This window comes from Prunus avium, chromosome 3, assembly GCF_965620075.1.
Source record: "Prunus avium chromosome 3, drPruAviu1.hap1.1, whole genome shotgun sequence".
Lineage (NCBI taxonomy): Eukaryota > Viridiplantae > Streptophyta > Magnoliopsida > Rosales > Rosaceae > Prunus > Prunus avium.
Window position 1 is genome coordinate 32,827,823 of NC_142286.1, and position 19,165 is coordinate 32,846,987.

General features: G+C 39.1%; 3 protein-coding genes across 4 annotated transcripts; all 3 read left to right on the plus strand.

Moving 5' to 3' along the window:
* Nucleotides 1-3,888: 3,888 nt before the first annotated feature.
* On the plus strand, nucleotides 3,889-6,590 carry LOC110749976 (beta-1,2-N-acetylglucosaminyltransferase II). Its single transcript, XM_021950208.2, has 2 exons — nucleotides 3,889-5,882; nucleotides 6,180-6,590. The coding sequence occupies exon 1, from the start codon at nucleotides 4,568-4,570 to the stop codon at nucleotides 5,834-5,836; it is 1,269 nt and encodes a 422-aa protein (XP_021805900.2). The 5' UTR covers nucleotides 3,889-4,567; the 3' UTR covers nucleotides 5,837-5,882; nucleotides 6,180-6,590.
* Nucleotides 6,591-8,627: 2,037 nt separating this feature from the next.
* Nucleotides 8,628-14,521, plus strand: PHYC (phytochrome C). Of its 2 annotated transcripts, none has more exons than XM_021950160.2 (6): nucleotides 8,628-8,871; nucleotides 9,234-9,451; nucleotides 9,553-11,706; nucleotides 12,418-13,234; nucleotides 13,397-13,693; nucleotides 13,967-14,521. In XM_021950160.2, exons 3-6 carry the CDS (start codon nucleotides 9,663-9,665, stop codon nucleotides 14,175-14,177), a joined length of 3,369 nt encoding a protein of 1,122 aa, XP_021805852.2. In that variant the 5' UTR covers nucleotides 8,628-8,871; nucleotides 9,234-9,451; nucleotides 9,553-9,662; the 3' UTR covers nucleotides 14,178-14,521. The 2 variants fall into 2 exon arrangements, with proteins under 2 accessions (XP_021805852.2, XP_088105995.1); XM_088249869.1 differs by having other exon boundaries at nucleotides 9,234-9,447.
* A 152-nt stretch (nucleotides 14,522-14,673) lies between these two features.
* On the plus strand, nucleotides 14,674-18,841 carry MEF7 (Tetratricopeptide repeat (TPR)-like superfamily protein). The gene has a single exon (XM_021950220.2). The coding sequence runs from the start codon at nucleotides 15,184-15,186 to the stop codon at nucleotides 18,427-18,429; it is 3,246 nt and encodes a 1,081-aa protein (XP_021805912.2). The 5' UTR covers nucleotides 14,674-15,183; the 3' UTR covers nucleotides 18,430-18,841.
* The last annotated feature ends 324 nt before the right edge of the window (nucleotides 18,842-19,165 follow it).

Sequence of the window (19,165 nt, forward strand, 5' to 3'; positions counted from 1 at the left end):
GAGTTGGAATAGGGTGCTGCAGGTGAGATGCATGTGGTTTTTTTATTGGGATTAAGATGGTTTTCTGGGTGATGTTTAGGGCTTGGAGCGGTGTTATGAAAGAAGAGAAGCATGATGGAGGAAGGCTTAGGCTTTATGCATTTACGGCATTGGGTTTTCTGGGTTTTTGGGCAGTTTGAGGAAGAGCTTGCCTCTGCTTGGTTTTGTATGTCTAAGCTTGGGATAGCTAGGGCTTGTTTTTGGATTTCGAATGGCTGAAGCCAGGTGATTTCCAACAGAGGGTGAGCTTGCCTCTGCTTAGGAGAAAAGGAGAAGAATGAAAGGGTTAAGCTTGAGTTTGGTGTGTTTCCAGCAACAATGAGAATATGCTTGCTCATGCTGCGCCCCCCCCCCCCCCCCCCCCTCTTTGGGTTAGCCACTGCTTCATTTTTATAACTGCTGAAGCTCCAACATATTTGAAGCAAGCAATGAATGAGCAGCGCAGAGGTTGGTGACAGAGTGAAGATGTTTGACTGTGTTTTTAGTGCTGGGAAGTTGGGGGGTTAGGTAATAAGTGCACGCTGGTAGCACAAGTGGTTTTAATGTTGGAAGAAAATAAGAGTAACTATGGCTTTGATGTAGGTAAAAGAAGCTGGAGGTTGGGTTGGTGATTTAATGTTGGAAGGTAGGCTCGTTCTCTCTGCTTACCCATTCAATGGGCTCAAGAAAATGGGCTTGGGTTTTGGGGCTCCCAAGCAGCAAGTCCCATGGATCCTTGTAACTATCCACACCACAACCCGCTTAGCAAGTCCCATGGCATGTATGTAGCTTGGGCCTGCTTAAGCTTGTCGGGTGGTTTATCATAGGAAAACGTATTATTGGCTTGGCGTGGCATGTACATTATTTCTATATTTATTAAATGAATTAATTCCCAAAATACAACTTGGATTAACGCATGCCCAACATTATATGTTATATTGGCTTTAAATATATTTGGGCTTCTCGTGACATTTTGGGCCTCAACAGTACCTTCACCTCATGACACCCAACATCAAACTCAATAGGATTTCTTTCCTCCAATGTAACAAAAAATAAATAAATAATTGGTTACCAATTGAAGTCTCAATTTTTCATTTTGTTGGACCAAAATGGTAGAACCACCTATGAGGCCATGATTGGACAAAGCTACAACCCAAAAAAAAAAAAAACTTTCTCTCAAACCCTAGCACCGCACCCTCTCTCCCTAACCCTCAGTCTTTCAAAGCAACAAGGGGGAGGTGGTCACTATCCCTCCTTCCCTCCCCCCTTATACCCCTTTCAATTTCGATTTTCCATCTTCCATCTTCCTCTTCATTCCATCTCTGTTATCTTCCTTTCTTTTTATTTTTAATTTCCTAGCTCCCTTTAAATTCCTCCCTCCTTATATGGCTTCTTCAAGGACTTTATCTCCCTCTTAGATCTATTGACCCTTATGGGCTGCAGCGACTTATCCCAAACACAATTTTTCGTGTCCCCTTCAGAAGATGTGTAGAGCTCTTGCTTAGGTGCTTGCACCACCTCCTTCCATTCTTGGGTTGTTACCACCTCATTCCTTGCTTAGGATGTTGGTTTCTTTGGCTTTGGGAAGTGTTTTTTCAGGTTTGTTCTTGGATTGGTTGTTGTTTCCCTCTTGGTGCTTTAGTTGTTTCATTTTTGTAAGAGTTATTGAGGGTTGCTATAACTTCTGCTACACGTGTGTGTCTCTGTCATGCTCTTAATTTGCAAAGTCTCATCTGCCATAAAAAAAGCCCATAGGTTCCATTTGCATTTAATACACTTTGCTTGCATCCTCTTCCCATCATTTTTAGTAACCTTCACCTTATACCCCTCATTGATAGCATAATGTGAAATAGCTTCTCTTAACTCTTTCTTAGGTGCAAATAACATGCTCACTTCAAATTGAGGATTTCCATATCAGTCTTAGCATTAAACTCTGGATACCTTGGTCTTTGTCCTTCATCATCAGAATTAGGTGGACTACCAAAGCCATCTGAGTTATAATTCTCATCATCCAGAGTATCATTCATGTAACCTTGAGGTATAAATTGTTTTTCTTGTTTCTTCTTCTTTTTTTCAACATACACTAGAATCTTGGGAATTTGAACATTGTGCATAAACATATTATCATCCTCAAGAGCTGCATCATTTTCCTCATCATAAATTTCTTTGTCAAACTCATCACCACTGTCTTCATATATGGGAACACAATGAAGTGAAGCATCACCACTAGCCTCAACAACATCATCTTCCTCTTCCTCATACCCATCATCATCAACATCAACAACCTCAACATAATTTGAATCATACATGGGTCCTTTCCCTGTAGCAGCTTTACCCCCATCATTCATATCATCTTTACACTATTTTAACAAAATTCTCATCTACTTGACTGAAACATTCATTTGGAATATCATTAAAGAATTGCTCATATTTTTTCTGTTGTGATTGGCTGCAATTCTCCTCAATAATAGCAGGCACATCAACCTCATGATCTACATATACCACGATATGCAGATTGATACAGATGATAGATAACGTATCTAAAATTTCGGCATATGAATTCAACCCTAATACCCCTTCATGCACTCCCTTACCAACAAAAGTGTAATAAATCCTCTGCAATTTTGAATCCCACTTTGCTTCATAATATCCCTTAATTATGTTGTAGAAAACCTATATGGATCAATATTATCATAAACATATGTTGTGGCTCCCTCATAATCCTTCCCATTGTTCACGAATTTACCAACATATCTTAACTCCATAATGAAGTGTCCATCATCTGAAAAACAATGAATTTCTTAAAAAATTTACGTTTTTGGCATATAATTAACAATACCAGACATATTATATTCTAGCAAAAAAAATAATTTAAAAATATCCATATTATATTCCTAAAGCACTACCAGACAACACTCTATAAAAGCCACATCCTTTTTCCACCTTAAACTATTCATCCACCATGCTCAGTCTATTTCACACGTGATGAATGCATATAAAATACTACCACAACACACCAAAAACAACAATAAATCAACCCCACAACTGCAATAAAGTCATATATTAACTCAGAAACTCACCTAGATGAATTGGAGCTTTCTTTAGATCCACACATTTGGAACCCACCATGTATGCTTCTTCACGACAGTCCCCGATATCAATCAAACCCAATTCAAACCCCAAATATTAAAGAAATTGTACGCTTCTTTCTTGTGAATCTGAATCGAACCCTAAAGCTCGAAATTGACCCGCCTTTTTCCCCAATCCCAGAATCCTAAAATTGTTTTGGGGCGAAATTGCACGAGAATGATGTTTTGATTAAGGGACTGAGGCAAAAGGGCAATAATACCCCTGCACACACACACCATGTGCGTCTTAACTGATGGAATTCCCCAATTAGAATTGATTTGTTATTGATGCAAAATGTGATGACCAAACTCAAAAAATTAAAAGTGAGATGCCCAAAATTAAAATTGGGCCATATCCCCCAATGACCAAAATTGTAATTAAACCAAATAAATAACCCAATTCTACCAATTCTACCATTTACCCCAACAAAAAAAACACTTTACCAATTCCACCAAGTTGACAGCCGCCTATATATTTCCACACCAAATTTTGGTTACCCATTGAAGTCTCAATTTTTCATTTGTTGGACTAAAATGGCGGAACTACCTATGAAGCTATGAGAATGATTGGACAAAGCTACAACCCAATTGGAATATGTGAATGTATTGGACAAATGAACCCCTCCCATTCCCCATAACAGACGGCAAAGCTCTACTTGCCAAAATTGATGTGCGGTTTGCAATCAACTCTTCTGTGCCTTGAAGTTTCCGGCTTGTTTTTGACTGTGACCCGGAACCTAACTAACCCATTACCCTAGTATACAGACAATTTTTCCACTTTTCAAAGCCAAGGTCGTCCTTTTGGAATTTGGAAATTTCCTTTCTAGTCCTCTGCTTCTGTTCTGTTCTCTAAGTCAGTCAACTGCGAAATCAAAGCCGTTCGTATCAAAGACTTTTCAACCTCCCAAGCAATCTGGTTCTCAAAGATTGGATTTTTACTGCTTCCCATCTGGTTGTTCCTCCTATTTCTCCAAAAGAATTAAGTCAATTAACCATAAGCCCTGGTGCTCTTTCCAGTTTTCCTCTGTGGGCTTTGTGATTTTATTCTTCTGGCTCTGCAAGTTTTGATTTGTTCTACCAAATTCGAGTTGCGGCAACAGGAAGCTCGAGTTTCACTTCATGGGTTTCAATTAGATCAAGTTTTGACTGGTTCAATCTCAGGACGCACCGACTGTTTTGGAGGTTTTTGATACTTACCCTTTTGCTTGTTCCCTCTGTTCTCAAATGGGTTGGTGATATTTTTGACGTTTAAAGACTTAGTTTTTCTTGTTTGAGAGGATAAAGACTTCGTTTTTAGTTTCAAGTTCTGGGTTTCCTTTTTTGGCATATGTGGTTTCTGAACTCTGTGAAGTTATGAATGGTGTGACTGTAATTGTCATATGACGTGCGTTTGATGCCATCTCTGCTGTTGGTTTTATTCTATGGCTAATATTAAGAAAAACCGTCTAAAAGATGAAGTGGCTTTTCGCCGTTTCTTGCCATTGGTTTCGATTACATTGTTAGGGGTTTTCCTGCTGATGTTCCTTCTGAGAATTAATTCAAATTTTGCCACACCATTTTCGGATGATTTTAGTCGGGTATTGACAAATCGTTCACATGCTAGACAAATGCTTAGCCTCCCCAAGCAGACTGAATTCTCACTTCAGTTGGAAAAGAGAAATCAGATGCCTCCCAGGAACTTAGATCTATATCCAAGTCTAGACGAGGATCACATAACTATTGTTCTTTATGTACACAATCGGCCCCAATATCTCAAAGTAGCTGTTGATAGTCTGTCTCGGGTTGTAGGAATTAATGAAACTTTACTAATAGTGAGCCATGACGGATACTTTGAAGAAATGAACAAGATTGTGGAAGGCATCAGATTTTGCCAGGTGAAACAGATATTCGCTCCTTACTCGCCCCACGTCTTTCCCAATAGCTTTCCAGGTGTTTCACCAACAGACTGTAAGGAGAAGGACGATGCAACAAAGAAACACTGCAAAGGGACTCCTGATCAGTATGGAAACCACCGGTCCCCGAAGATAGTGTCATTAAAACATCATTGGTGGTGGATGATGAACACGGTGTGGGACGGATTGAAGGAGACCAAGGATCACAGTGGTCATATTCTTTTCATAGAGGAGGACCACTATATTTATCCCAATGCGTATCGTAACTTACAGATACTCACAGAATTGAAGCCTCAGAAATGCCCTCATTGCTATGCTGCAAATTTAGCACCTTGTGATGTGAATGCAAGAGGAGAAGGTTGGGATAGTTTGATCGCCGAGAGAATGGGGAATGTGGGTTATACATTTAACCGGACTGTGTGGAGGAAAATCCACAGAAAGACTACAGAGTTTTGTTTCTTTGACGATTACAATTGGGACATAACAATGTGGGCAACAGTCTATCCCTCATTTGGTAATCCTGTTTTCACGCTACGAGGTCCTCGAACAAGTGCAGTACACTTTGGAAAATGTGGTTTGCACCAGGGCCAGGGGGAGGCGAGAGCATGCATCGATAACGGTATGGTAAACTTTCAAGTGGAGGAGATAGACACGGTTGCAAACATCAACTCAGACTGGGAAGTGCGAGTCTTTGAGCATCAGCCAGGGTATAAAGCTGGGTTCAAGGGTTGGGGAGGTTGGGGAGACAAGAGAGACCACCAATTGTGCTTGACTTTTGCTCAGATGTATCATTCATAGATAAACATAGCTTCTTCAGCATCTTTTCATCCGCATTTTGTAACTGGTAAGATCTGGATTTCTTTTTGTTGAGTGATTGCCAATGGCATAAGTAGTTGTTAGATGTTTTTGTATTATCTTACAGAGATGTTCACATTTGTTTCTTCAACAATCAAAATATTGCTCAAGAGAAATCATATTTTTCATTCTTCTTGTGCCAATCTATTGCTATGTTGATACTTTTGAGCATCTCATAGATGTACAGGTCTAACATCTCACAGGATTTATGATTTCAAATTTCAATGGTAACTTGTCCAATATTGCAGAAAGGCTACTAACAACAAAGTTTTTTTATTTATGGCAGAACTGATTTTAAAAAGAATGCTATGCTCAGGACTTGGATTTAGGAAGATACAAGTGCGAGAGCTAAGGTTGCATGATTTGATACAAGCCTAATAATTATTGATCCCTTCCATGGGCAAGACTCTTCCCTCCTGATTAGGAGCCACGTGTCATAATCATGTGCACTTGGCATGCATGTGGGCCGTACACATGATGTGGGGATGTGATTGTGACACGAGTCCATTGTCAAACATTTGTAAATTTGGAACTAGCTTGCAAAGGGATCAGTGACCACCCCACTTTGCAAATCGTTGGAGTGCCTCACATGCCTCCACATGGATTTTTGAGATTTCCCCATTTCTTTTTAGTTGAACTTGGATCAATGCAATTAAATACAATACTATACAGTACAATACATTACAAATTCTCAGTCCCCGTCTTTTTCCCACCACAATTCACCCATCATCATGATGCCTGTTTCACCCCCTGATGGGTTTTACTATGAACCTGGGATGAATTCGAACCTTTATAGGACCGACGTGTGTGAAATTTTCTTCCCTTTATAATTTAGACTATTATTTATATTTGTCTCTCCGCATGCGTTTCTGCGTCTGTGAAAGGTTTTTAATTTATTTTAGAATTAAAAAAGATGTGGGTAGTTGTGTTTCATAAAAATAAGATCTATTATTTGATTTTTCTTTTTCTTTTAAAAAAGTATGAATTTACCATATTATTCTCATTTAATTAATAATTTCAATTCTTAATGTTTGTATTAACCAAGGGTATTATTGGAATTTTTGAATATTTCACCATTCTCTGCCTTTTGCTTAATATATTTAGATTATAATATATATCCCTTTCCCTTTCCTATGCAAGCCAAAGTTCTGAGTTCTCATATTATAAGAAGGTGTTAAATCCTGAATTTGAAAAAAGGTGTTAAATCTTGAATAATAAAAAAGAAGGTGTTAAATCAAGCATCTAATCGGGTTTAGGATATGCTTAGTGAAATAACCCCATCACTCAAGACCATACATGTGCTTACGCATCACTACTTCCATTGTTTACTTTAGTGATAAATACTCCACTCAAATTCAGAATGATGACTCTATCCAATCCCCCTTTTGGAGAAATTATAGAGTGATACGGTATCATACTTCCATTGTTTACTTTAGTGATAAATACTCCACTCAAATTCAGAATGATGACTCTATCCAATCCCCCTTTTGGAGAAATTATAGAGTGATACGGTATCAATACGTCATCCGATGATACTCCCATTCAAAATCTTTCACGTGTTCTTTTTAAAAAGAAAATTAAAATAGATTTATACTTGGACTTTGTCTTCCAACTTTACCCTTCAACGTTAATGACCTTAACCCCTCTCCCACTGTCTTACCTATGTTGCCACACAGCCGTCTTCCCTTCCCCCTCGCCACCCACCTCAGCCTTACCCTGCCTCCTCAGCTAATATCCCCAACCCCTCTTTACCTCCCTCCCATTATCGGTAAACGTTTAAATACATTAAGAAAAGGCCAGAAATCTTGAAAATCACTGCAAACCCATTAAACAAAAAACTAGAAATCTTCAACATCTCCTATGACGACAACCCACTGGTGAAAGAAGGGTAATAATTTTTTATTCAATTTTTTTTGTTTTAATATAAAAATACCATTTTGCCCCTGCATTTAACCCAAAAAGTTAACAAAATTGACGGCAGGACCATTTGTCCTAACGAAAGTGAAGTTAAAAGACCACTAAAATGATTTTGGAAATTGAGGGATTCAAATGCAAATCGGGTCTAAGTTCAGGGACTAATAAAATGATTAATCCTTTTTTATTTATATAATTTTAGTTAGGGTAAAGTTGGAAGATTAAGTCCAAGTATAAATCTATTTTAATTTTTTGTTTAAAAAGAACATGTGGTAAATTTTGAATGAGAGTATTACCGGCTGACGTGGTGATACCGTATCATTCTATAATTTTTCTCCTCCTTTTGAGTCATTGAAAATAATATAATATTATCTAGATGAGATGCTCACCCACTATTAGAGTTAGAGGTTGAATTGTTTTCAAATTTATACCTCATTAATAATGTATTTTTCTTACTACAAATGATCATAAAGTTTGATAACCTTGGCATACGTCTTACTCTCATAAAATTAGCTATAAATTGAGTGAGAAAGGAGATTTGTCGGTCATCCTAATTACTCTAGCAACTTAAAAATTGTGTGAGAAAAAAACAAAGGGATTTCTTCTACTTTGCAACAAATCCCTTGAATTTGTAGCAAAAAAAAAAGCAAATCCCATAAATCAATGATGCATGCTGGTTTGGTTTGGCGCACTAAATTTTAAGTGTTCACCAAATGGGAAATGGCCCCCATACATTTCATTGGTTGCTAATTTGACATTTCTGATTTCTGAGCTTGTTTTTACTGGAGCTACAGCTGTTACCTATATTACCTCATCAGAAGTAACAAACACTGACTTTCTTTTTCAGCTCATGAAAAAACCAGAAGAAAAAGATAAATGGTGAACTTCACCAGACATAACTAAAAAAGAACAGAAACCCGTGTACCAGAAGCATCCAAAGGTATTTGCTTTTTTTATAATCTTGGTGAACCTTGTGGCTTGTTGATCCATGGGTGACTCCGGAGCCCTAGAATTCAGGTCGGTTTTCACGTGCCTGGCTGATCCATATCCTGCAAATTTTGATGGTCAGTAACACCCATGCCCCTCTCCCACCGTCTCATCTCATATGTATACAATTCTTTTGGTTATTTATGTATTTTGTTCTTAATTTATTGAAATCTGTGTGGTATTGTCTTGGTTTGGGGATTTGAACTTTGTGGGCAGAGATAGGAATGTCAACTTGTGGGTATAAAGAAACAGTTTTTTCAGTTTTTTAATCTCTCTGAAGAAGTTGGAAGAATTCAAGCTGTATATAATTGATTTTTTGTGCAATGGGTGTGTGAGAAACTTGTGGATTATGCTCTGAAGTTTGATTGGTTATCTGGGTTCTGCTTTCTAAGCTTGTGTAGAAGTTTATACTGGCTAACTCACTTTGGATATGTTCTAGGAGAATCTATTTGTGGTGGCGACCATTTTCTTATGTTGGTGGCCTTTTGGTTGAGAATGGAATCACGGAGACTGTGAATGATATATAACCTTCTTTTCTTGGTGCCGTAGTAAATGGAAAAGCGATTGCTTTTTTAACATTCAAATGGTGGTGGGTTTCTCTCTTTTCCACTTTCATGATGGTTCCTGGGTCCGGGAGATTCCAGTAACCAAGAGTAGGTAATTTAGCTTTGGTTTTGGATTTGACTTACATTTATTTTGATGCAAGTAATGATTTTTTTTTCCTTGGTTGGGAGCTCATAGTTTGTATTTCGATGCAGGGGTGGTTGAAGTTTGGTATAATTTGTTTGATCTTCACGGGTTGGGTTGATTAAACTTAGCTAGTTGGGGAAGGGAGAAAGAAAAATTGGAGAGTAAGAAGGGTCGAGAGATGTCATCTTTGTCTTTGAACAAGACGAATTGTTCTAGAAACAGCTCTACTCAATCAAAACACGGGGCTCGTGTAGTTGCGCAGACGCCCATTGATGCAAAGCTTGATATAGACTTCCGAGAATCTGAGCAGTTTTTTTATTACTCCACTTCAATTGACTGCAATGTTTCATCTTCCACTAGCAATGTCCCCTCCAGCACTGTATCTGCTTATCTTCGAAGTATGCAGAGAGGAAGGCTTATTCAACCTTTTGGTTGCATAATTGCTGTTGATGAGCAAAACTTAACAGTTCTTGCCTACAGTGAAAATGCCCCAGAAATGTTGGACTTGGCCCCTCATGCTGTTCCAAATATAGAGCAGCAAGAAGCTTTGACTTTTGGAGTAGATGTGCGCACACTCTTTCGGTCCTCAGGTGCTGCTGCGTTGCATAAAGCTGCCCATTTTGGGGAAGTTAATCTTCTCAATCCCATATTGCTGCATTGTAAAACCTCGGGTAAGCCCTTTTATGCAATTCTGCATCGAGTTGATGTTGGCTTAGTAATTGATTTAGAACCAGTAAGTCCAGCTGATGTTCCAGTGACTGCTGCGGGGGCATTGAAATCTTATAAGCTTGCAGCTAAAGCTATCTCAAAATTGCAATCCTTGCCAAGTGGGGATATATCTTTGTTATCCGATATTATAGTTAAGGAAGTTAGTGATTTGACGGGTTATGATCGTGTAATGGTGTATAAATTTCATGAAGATGAACATGGAGAAGTTGTCGCTGAGTGCCATAGACCTGACCTGGAACCTTATCTGGGTTTGCATTTCCCAGCCACTGATATACCACAGGCTTCTAGATTCTTATTTATGAAGAACAAGGTTAGGATGATATGCGATTGTTTGGCCCCTCCAGTTAAAGTAATTCAGGACAAGAAATTAGCTCAACCATTGAGTCTTTGTGGATCAACATTGAGATCTCCTCATGATTGTCATGCACAGTATATGGAAAATATGGGTTCCATTGCATCTCTTGTGATGTCTGTGACAATCAACGATGATGTTGATGAGATGGAGACTGATCAGCGGAAGGGTAGAAAATTGTGGGGTTTAGTGGTTTGCCATCACACAAGCCCTAGATTTGTTCAATTTCCTTTAAGATATGCCTGTGAGTTCTTGATTCAAGTTTTTGGTGTACAGATCAGCAAAGAATTGGAGATGGCTGCTCAGTTGAGGGAGAAACATATATTGCGAACACAGACTGTTCTTTGTGACATGCTCCTTAGAGATTCCCCTGTAGGGATTGTTACTCAGTCGCCTAACGTAATGGATCTTGTTAAGTGTGATGGAGCTGCATTATACTACAGGAAGAAATTATGGTTGCTTGGGGTTACCCCGACAGAGGCACATATTGGGGATATTGCCAAATGGCTTCTCAAGTACCATGGTGGGAGCACAGGCTTAAGTACTGATAGCCTTATGGAAGCTGGCTATCCAGGTGCTTCAGCTCTTGGGGATGAAGTTTGCGGAATGGCAGCCATTAGGATTACTTCAAAAGATTTCCTTTTTTGGTTTCGGTCCCACACTGCAAAGGAAATCAAGTGGGGTGGTGCAAAACATGATCCTGATGACAAGGATGACGGAAGAAAGATGCATCCCAGGTCATCATTCAAGGCTTTTCTGGAGGTAGTTAAGCGGCGAAGTGTACCTTGGGAAGATGTTGAAATGGATGTCATCCATTCTTTACAGCTGATACTGAGAGGATCATTGCCAGATGAGACTGTGGATAACTCCAAAGTGCTTGTAAAGGGTCCATCAGTTGATGACAGGATACAGAGAGTGGATGAACTGCGAATTGTCACAAATGAAATGGTTCGACTTATTGAGACAGCTGCAGTTCCCATTTTGGCTGTTGATGCCTCTGGTAATATAAATGGGTGGAATACAAAAGCATCCGAACTAACAGAATTGGCTGTTGAGAAAGCCATTGGTATGCCATTGGTTGATGTTGTTGGGGATGATTCAATCGAAGTGGTAAAGGACATGCTTTCATCTGTGCTACAAGGTGACACTACTATTCGTACTCTGGGTCTGGATTGTTAAACCCGTTATAACAAATTGAAACCTGTTGCTGACTGATTTTTGGTTATGTGCCATGGAATATAAGTAGAGGAGAATAGTGATTCAGACATGCTCAGAATAGTCTTTGGATGTTTGTTTACCTGACCTATACTTGGTGATAAATCATTAATTGCAATGTGGTGTTCTAATTGTTAGGAGCAGCTTTTCTGGGCTGTCTACTTTGATATTCAAACATTCTTTCAGACTTTGTGAATTTTCACAAGAATCAAAGCAGATGATTTGCCCTTTTTCCTATGCTTTGGTTGTGTTTGGTTTATGGGTTGCTTCCTGACCCACAGCACACCCACTCTTCTACTTGTATGACACAATTATTTGGTTGCCTAATTAACAAATCCTACAGATATAATTGTTTGGAATTAAATAGAGATACCTCTTCTGGATTCTTTTTATTTCCATCTCATGCATGTCAAGTAAGTGGAAATTACAGTTATGCATGTCAAGTATGAAGTTTGTAGAACAAAGGCAGATATTTTATAATTTAGAAGTGTGCTTTTCTTTTATGTTACATACATGTTAATCTTATTCATTTCTTGGATTCCATCTCTTTTTTCTTTTCTGTAATTTTTCCTTTATTTGATTCGGTTGTATTTTTTCTTGTGTTGTTCCCTCTTCTGATGTGATTGTAAATTGGCAGGTGTAGAAAAGAAAAATGTTGAAATCAAATTGAAAATATTTGGCCGTCAAGAAAATGATAGTTTTGTAACCTTGGTGGTTAGTGCATGTTGTAGCCGAGATATAAAGGAAGATGTAGTTGGGGCTTGCTTTGTAAGCCAAGATCTTACAGGAGAGAAGTTGGTTATGGACAAATATACCCGTTTGCTAGGTGATTATATTGGAATAGTGCGGAGCCCATCTGCACTGATTCCTCCTATATTTATGACTGATGAGAATTTTCGTTGCTTGGAATGGAATGATGCTATGCAAAAAGTTTCTGGTTTGAGAAGGGAGGAAGCAGTTGAGCGGATGCTCGTTGGGGAAGTTTTCACAGTGAGAAATTTTGGTTGTCGTGTTAAAGGTCATGACACATTAACCAAGCTTAGGATACTATTGAATGGGGTAATCGCAGGCCAGGATGCTTGTAAATTGTTTTTTGAGTTTTTTGACCAGCAGGGTAATTATGTTGAAGCATTACTTTCTGCTAATAAGCGAATTGATGCAGAGGGACGGATAACTGGGGTTTTGTGCTTTTTACATGTGGCTAGTCCAGAACTTAAGTATGCTATGCAGATGCAGAGAGTATCAGAGCATGCTGCAGCTGATAGCCTTAAGAAACTGGCATACATTCGTCAAGAAATCAAAAAGCCTCTAAGTGGGGTTATGTTTATCCAGAATCTAATGGGGTCTTCTGATTTAAGCGAAGAGCAGAAGCAACTACTTAAGAATAGAAGATTGTGTCAGGAACAGTTGTCCAAAATTGTTGATGACACTGATATTGAAAGTATTGAGGAATGGTATGTTGTTTTTTGCTTTATTTTTTTAACTTGAGTATTTTTCTGCATAAAACCCTATCAGTCCTCATGTATTGTGTGTTGCATGGTGTGAACCATAATATTTTGGCAATTCTGACATTGGTCTATAAGTTTTACATTGTAATTTCCTGGACTTACTTGCAGCTACATGGAAATGAGTTCTAGTGAATTTAATCTTGGGGAAGCTGTGGAAGTTGTCATGAATCAAGTTATGATTTTGAGTCAGGAGCGGCAAGTAGAGGTCATCCATGATTCACCAGCTGAGGTGTCATCCATGCTCTTGTATGGAGACAATTTGAGGCTACAACAAGTTCTCTCAGATTTTTTGACTAATGCACTCCTTTTCTCCCCTGTATCTGAAGGATCATCCATTGTGCTCAGAGTAACTCCGAAGAAGGAACGTATAGGGATGAAAATGCACATTGTTCATCTTGAGTTTCGGTAATTCTCGTGTATTTTTCAATATTTCATGGCTGATATTGCTCAAATGATTAACTTCCTTCACTAACAACCTAAATGAAGAAGAGAAGCTGTTTTTAACATCTGAGATGAGTCAATCTGATTGACTACTAGACTGTTTCTGGACTGAGGAGAATGCAGTAACAATTTGTTGTTATTTCGCGCAGCATGCCTTTGACTAACCTCTGATAGTTCTCTTTTGAAGCAATGATCTCAAATAGAATGCTAAAGTCAATTGTGTGGTTAACATTGCAGTATCATTCATCCAGCACCGGGAATTCCAGAAGATTTAATTCAAGAGATGTTTCACAGCAGCCATCGCGCCTCAAAGGAAGGGCTCGGCCTGCATTTGAGCCAAAACCTGGTGAAGATCATGAACGGAACTGTACAATACCAGAGAGAAGAAGATAAATCATCCTTTATAATACTCATTGAGTTTCCATTGGTTCACCAGATTGGCAGATGAACCCACTGGTCTATGTATATTACACACAAAGAAGCAACACTCTCCCTGCAGTTGCCTGACACTTAACTGGAGTGACATGCCCATAAATAAATGCCTATATCAGTCGAGCAGTTTGGACCAACAATTGTTCAGAGGCTGGAAGATACTGATTTTTTCACTGTTCAGCTTGGTAAATTGGGGATATTAATTAGAGGTTTTAGAGTGGGTATAAATGTTTGTAGCAAAGTCAATCCCAAGATTTCTGAAGCCAATCCAGGTCAAGTTCAGAAGTAGACTTCCCTAGAATCGGTCTCATTGCTATATATATTCTTTGCTCATCTTCATTTGCATCCTTTTTCGTATCATCATTCTTTAGTAAGGTTTCTTTGTTCTCTCTCTAAGGCTATAGACACAACATCAAGTCACAAGCTTTGTAGGGGGGCTATTTGGTGCTTGAAACTGAGGTGATTAAAGTGTATATGCTAAGCTAACCCTTTAAACTGTAAAAAAGAGATTCTTGTGCATATCATGAATTGGACTGTGCAAATATGGTCTACAAAAACATACATATTACAAAAATAATAATTTAATTTAAAAAAAATGAAAACAAATACAAGAGATTCTTACACGCAGTGTTCATTTCGTGAGATTGTATCTGAAAGCTCTCCATCATTTCTCAATTTGCCAACTTTGAATTTCGAACTAAATCTAAAACCCTAAACCCGAAACTCGAAACATACATTGTGATTTTATTAGTAGTATTTAGACACCATATACTTTATATTTCACATAAAATATTTGTTTTCAATCAATTCATAAAAATAACAACTTGTGTTATATCTAGCCAAAACATAGAATTGTAGATATCTTTTTTCTTTTTTTTTTTGGTGGTGACCAGACGCTCAAGGAGGACGATGACATCATGAAACAAAGTTTAAAAACGGCGACCTTGATTGAAAGTCTCGACCTTTCATCAAATCGCGCGAAAAGCCATGAAGGAAAGCACAACCTTCGTCTTCACTAGACTATGGTTCGCTGCTTTCTCTTGTTCACACCCTCTCACCCTTGCAGAAGAGTCCCTCGCCGTTCGAACCATGCTTTCAGCACATTCACTGCCTCATCCCCTGTTGTCTCAGACCCACCACCACCACACGCCTCTCTTTTCTTCAAATCTCAAAACCCAACTCGACCTCTAATCCCATTGCAAAGCTCGTTTGATCAGTACGAATCATCCCAGCCACAGCTCAAAGCCCCACCCTTTTCCCCACATTTCACTCATACCAACAACGGAACATATGGGTATCTTTCTAGTCGATACCGAGACTCGCGTACCTCAAATGATGCGCAAAGCTTTCATTTGCAAATTTGTAAACATGGGTTTGCTAATGATTTGTTTTTGTGCAATACGCTTATTAATGTTTACGTCAGAATTGGTGCTTTGGTGGAAGCAGGTAAGTTGTTCGAAGAAATGCCTGAGAAGAACTCGGTTACGTGGGCTTGCTTGATTTCGGGCTATACCCAGAACGGTATGCCAAATGAAGCGTGTGCCCATTTTAAACAGATGTTGTCTGATGGTTTTTCCCCGAGTCCTTACGCTTGCGGTAGTGTTCTTCGAGCTTGCCAGGAGTCCGGTCCTTGCAAGCTTAAGTTTGGGATGCAAATTCATGGGTTGATATGTAAAACGAATCATGCTGCTGATATGGTAATGTCAAACGTGCTGATGTCAATGTATGGGAGATGTTTGGGTTCTGTTGACGATGCTTACCATGTTTTCTGCGAGATAGAGATTAAAAATTCAGTATCTTGGAATTCTATTATTTCAGTTTATTGCCAAAGAGGTGATGCAATCTCTGCTTTCAAGCTTTTCTCAAGCATGCAAGAGGACAGTTCAGCTTTCAGTCTGCAACCTAATGAGTACACATTTGGTAGCTTGATAACTGCTGCTTGTTCTCTGACTCATGCAGGTTTGAGTTTGCTTCAGCAAATACTGACCAGGGTCAATAAATCTGGAATTTTACAGGACTTGTATGTAGGAAGTGCTTTGGTTAGTGGATTTGCTAGGTTTGGGTTAATTGATTATGCTAGGAAGATTTTTGAGCAGATGAGTGAGAGGAATGCAGTATCAATGAATGGGTTGATGGTTGCATTGGTGAGGCAAAAGCGAGGAAAAGAAGCCACTGAAGTTTTCATGGAGATGAAGGATTTGGTTGGAATAAACCTTGATTCGCTTGTGGTTCTTTTAAGTTCTTTTGCTGAATTTTCTGTTTTGGAAGAAGGAAAAAGAAAGGGAAGAGAGGTTCATGCATATGTAATCGGGGCTGGTTTAATTTACAGAAAGGTTGCAATAGGAAATGGGCTTATTAATACGTATGCCAAGTGTGGTGCTATTAGTTATGCTTGCTCAGTTTTCAGGCACATGGTGGACAAGGACTTAATCTCGTGGAACTCTCTGATCTCTGGTCTTGACCAGAATGAGTTATTTGAAGATGCAGTCATGAACTTCCGTGAAATGAGGAGATCTGAGTTGCTGCCTTCGAATTTCACGTTAATTAGTGCTTTGAGTTCATGTGCAAGCTTGGGTTGGATAATTCTGGGACAGCAGACACATTGTGAGGCACTTAAATTGGGACTTCATTTAGATGTTTCAGTTTCGAATGCTCTTCTTGCATTATATTCCGAGACTGGGCATCTTAGTGAATGCCGGAATGTTTTCTTCTCAATGCAGGATTACGATCAAGTATCATGGAATTCCATAATCGGGGCTTTAGCTGGTTCAGAGGCATCAGTTTTAGAAGCTGTAGAATATTTCTTGGACATGATGCAATCTGGATGGGAACTTAATAGAGTAACGTTTATGAGCATTCTTGCGGCAGTTTCATCTCTCTCACTTCCTGAGCTGGGCCAGCAGATTCATGCTGTTGTCTTAAAATACAATGCTGCGGAGGACTGCGCTATTGAGAATGCACTTATTACGTGCTATGGAAAGCGTGGAGGGATAGATGACTGTGAGAAGATATTTTCTAGAATGTCTGAGAGAAGGGATGAAATAAGTTGGAATTCCATGATTTCTGGATACATACACAATGAGTTCTTGCCCAAGGCCATGGATTTGGTCTGGTTTATGATGCAAAGGGGTCAGAGATTAGACTCTTTTACCTTTGCTACTGTTCTCAGTGCTTGTGCCTCAGTTGCAACATTAGAACGTGGTATGGAAGTTCATGCGTGTGGGATAAGAGCTTGTTTGGAATCTGATGTTGTAGTTGGGAGTGCAATTGTTGACATGTACTCAAAATGTGGGAGGATTGATTATGCTTCAAGGTTCTTTGAGTTGATGCCGGTGAGGAATGCATATTCTTGGAATTCATTGATATCAGGGTATGCTCGCAATGGTCAAGGACATGAAGCTCTGAGTCTTTTCTCGCAAATGAAGCTACAAGGTCAGCTGCCAGATCATGTTACCTTTGTTGGGGTCTTGTCAGCTTGTAGCCATGCAGGGCTGGTGGATGAAGGGTTTCAGCATTTCAAATCCATGACTAAAGTACATGGACTGGCTCCTAGGATGGAGCACTTTTCATGTATGGTTGATCTTCTTGGCAGGGCAGGCAAACTTAATATGATAGAGGACTTCATCAACAAAATGCCAATGAAGCCTAATGTTCTCATTTGGAGGACAGTTTTAGGGGCTTGTTGCCGAGCTAATGGCCGTAACACAGAGCTAGGTAGGAGGGTGGCTGAAATGCTATTGGAGTTGGAACCCCAAAACGCTACAAACTATGTGCTTCTTGCTAACATGTATGCTGCTGGAGGGAAGTGGGACGATGTGGCAAAGGCTCGGATGGCAATGAGGAAGGCAACAGCGAAGAAGGAAGCTGGGTGTAGTTGGTTCACCATGAAGGATGGTGTTCATGTTTTTGTAGCTGGAGACAAATCACACCCGGAGAAGGATTTGATATACGAAAAACTGAAGGAACTCAACAGGAAAATGAGGGAGGCTGGATACGTGCCTGAAACAAAATTTGCACTCTATGATCTTGAACTGGAGAATAAGGAAGAACTCCTGAGCTATCACAGTGAGAAGCTTGCAGTTGCATATGTTCTTACTCGCCCGTCACAGTTGCCTATAAGGATTATGAAAAATCTCCGTGTTTGCGGCGACTGCCACTCTGCTTTCAAATACATATCGAAGATTGTTGGTAGGCAAATAGTATTGCGAGATTCAAGCAGGTTTCATCATTTTGCAGATGGCAAGTGTTCTTGTGGGGATTACTGGTAGTTGACTTGTTAGTACTTAGTGCTAACGGAGACTTTGAGCATGGTTCAGTTCAGTGTGAGAATTTCATTAGTGTGGCAAGTGATTTTATCAACTAGGCAAGCTGACACTTCAATAGTAGCTTAAATTTGGTATTGTTGTACAGTAATTTATTATTTTGGGTTAACGCATCTGTATCAATCAAATTTTGTCTAATTTAAGGAAATGTGCCCAAGAATTTATGGGAGGCTGCCATTTTGCGGCATAGCTTTCAACAGTTGTGTACTCAGCAGGGAAAATTGAACCTCTGCCTGTCCATTGTAAGCTGAGAAACTGATAAATTGGGAAGTAATCACTGTTACAAAATTTCTCTATGGACGATGGATTTTGTAACATATTGTTGATGTATCAATAACATGTGGTGCATTTTGTTTTTGAGATGTTATCGACAATAATATCGACACTTTATTGATACCATATAAACATACCCTTCTTTAATATAAAAAACAAACATTGTGTTCATTAAAACACTGATCATTTTAATCTCATAACTTATATTATAAATTAATATGTATCTCTTTTCCAACTTGTTAATTTTCTTAATAATTTTTTTTAACTCTAATTGGCAGTATAATTTTAGTTGTTTTTTTGGTCTAGACCTGTAATGTCAGAAACTGAATCAAGTTTTTCCATCTTATTTATGGGCCCACAACTAACATGCCTATTCTGACTTGGCCATAACCCATTACTCCAGTTGGGC

Excerpts from the sequence above, each read along its gene's own strand:
- LOC110749976 (XM_021950208.2), top strand. The coding sequence starts at position 4,568 with ATGGCTAATATTAAGAAAAACCGTCTAAAAGATGAAGTGGCTTTTCGC.
- PHYC (XM_021950160.2), top strand. The coding sequence starts at position 9,663 with ATGTCATCTTTGTCTTTGAACAAGACGAATTGTTCTAGAAACAGCTCT. Across the intron at positions 11,707-12,417 it reads GCTTTCATCTGTGCTACAAG|GTGTAGAAAAGAAAAATGTT; the intron begins GTGACACTACTA and ends GTAAATTGGCAG. Across the intron at positions 13,235-13,396 it reads ATTGAAAGTATTGAGGAATG|CTACATGGAAATGAGTTCTA; the intron begins GTATGTTGTTTT and ends ACTTACTTGCAG.
- MEF7 (XM_021950220.2), top strand. The coding sequence starts at position 15,184 with ATGGTTCGCTGCTTTCTCTTGTTCACACCCTCTCACCCTTGCAGAAGA.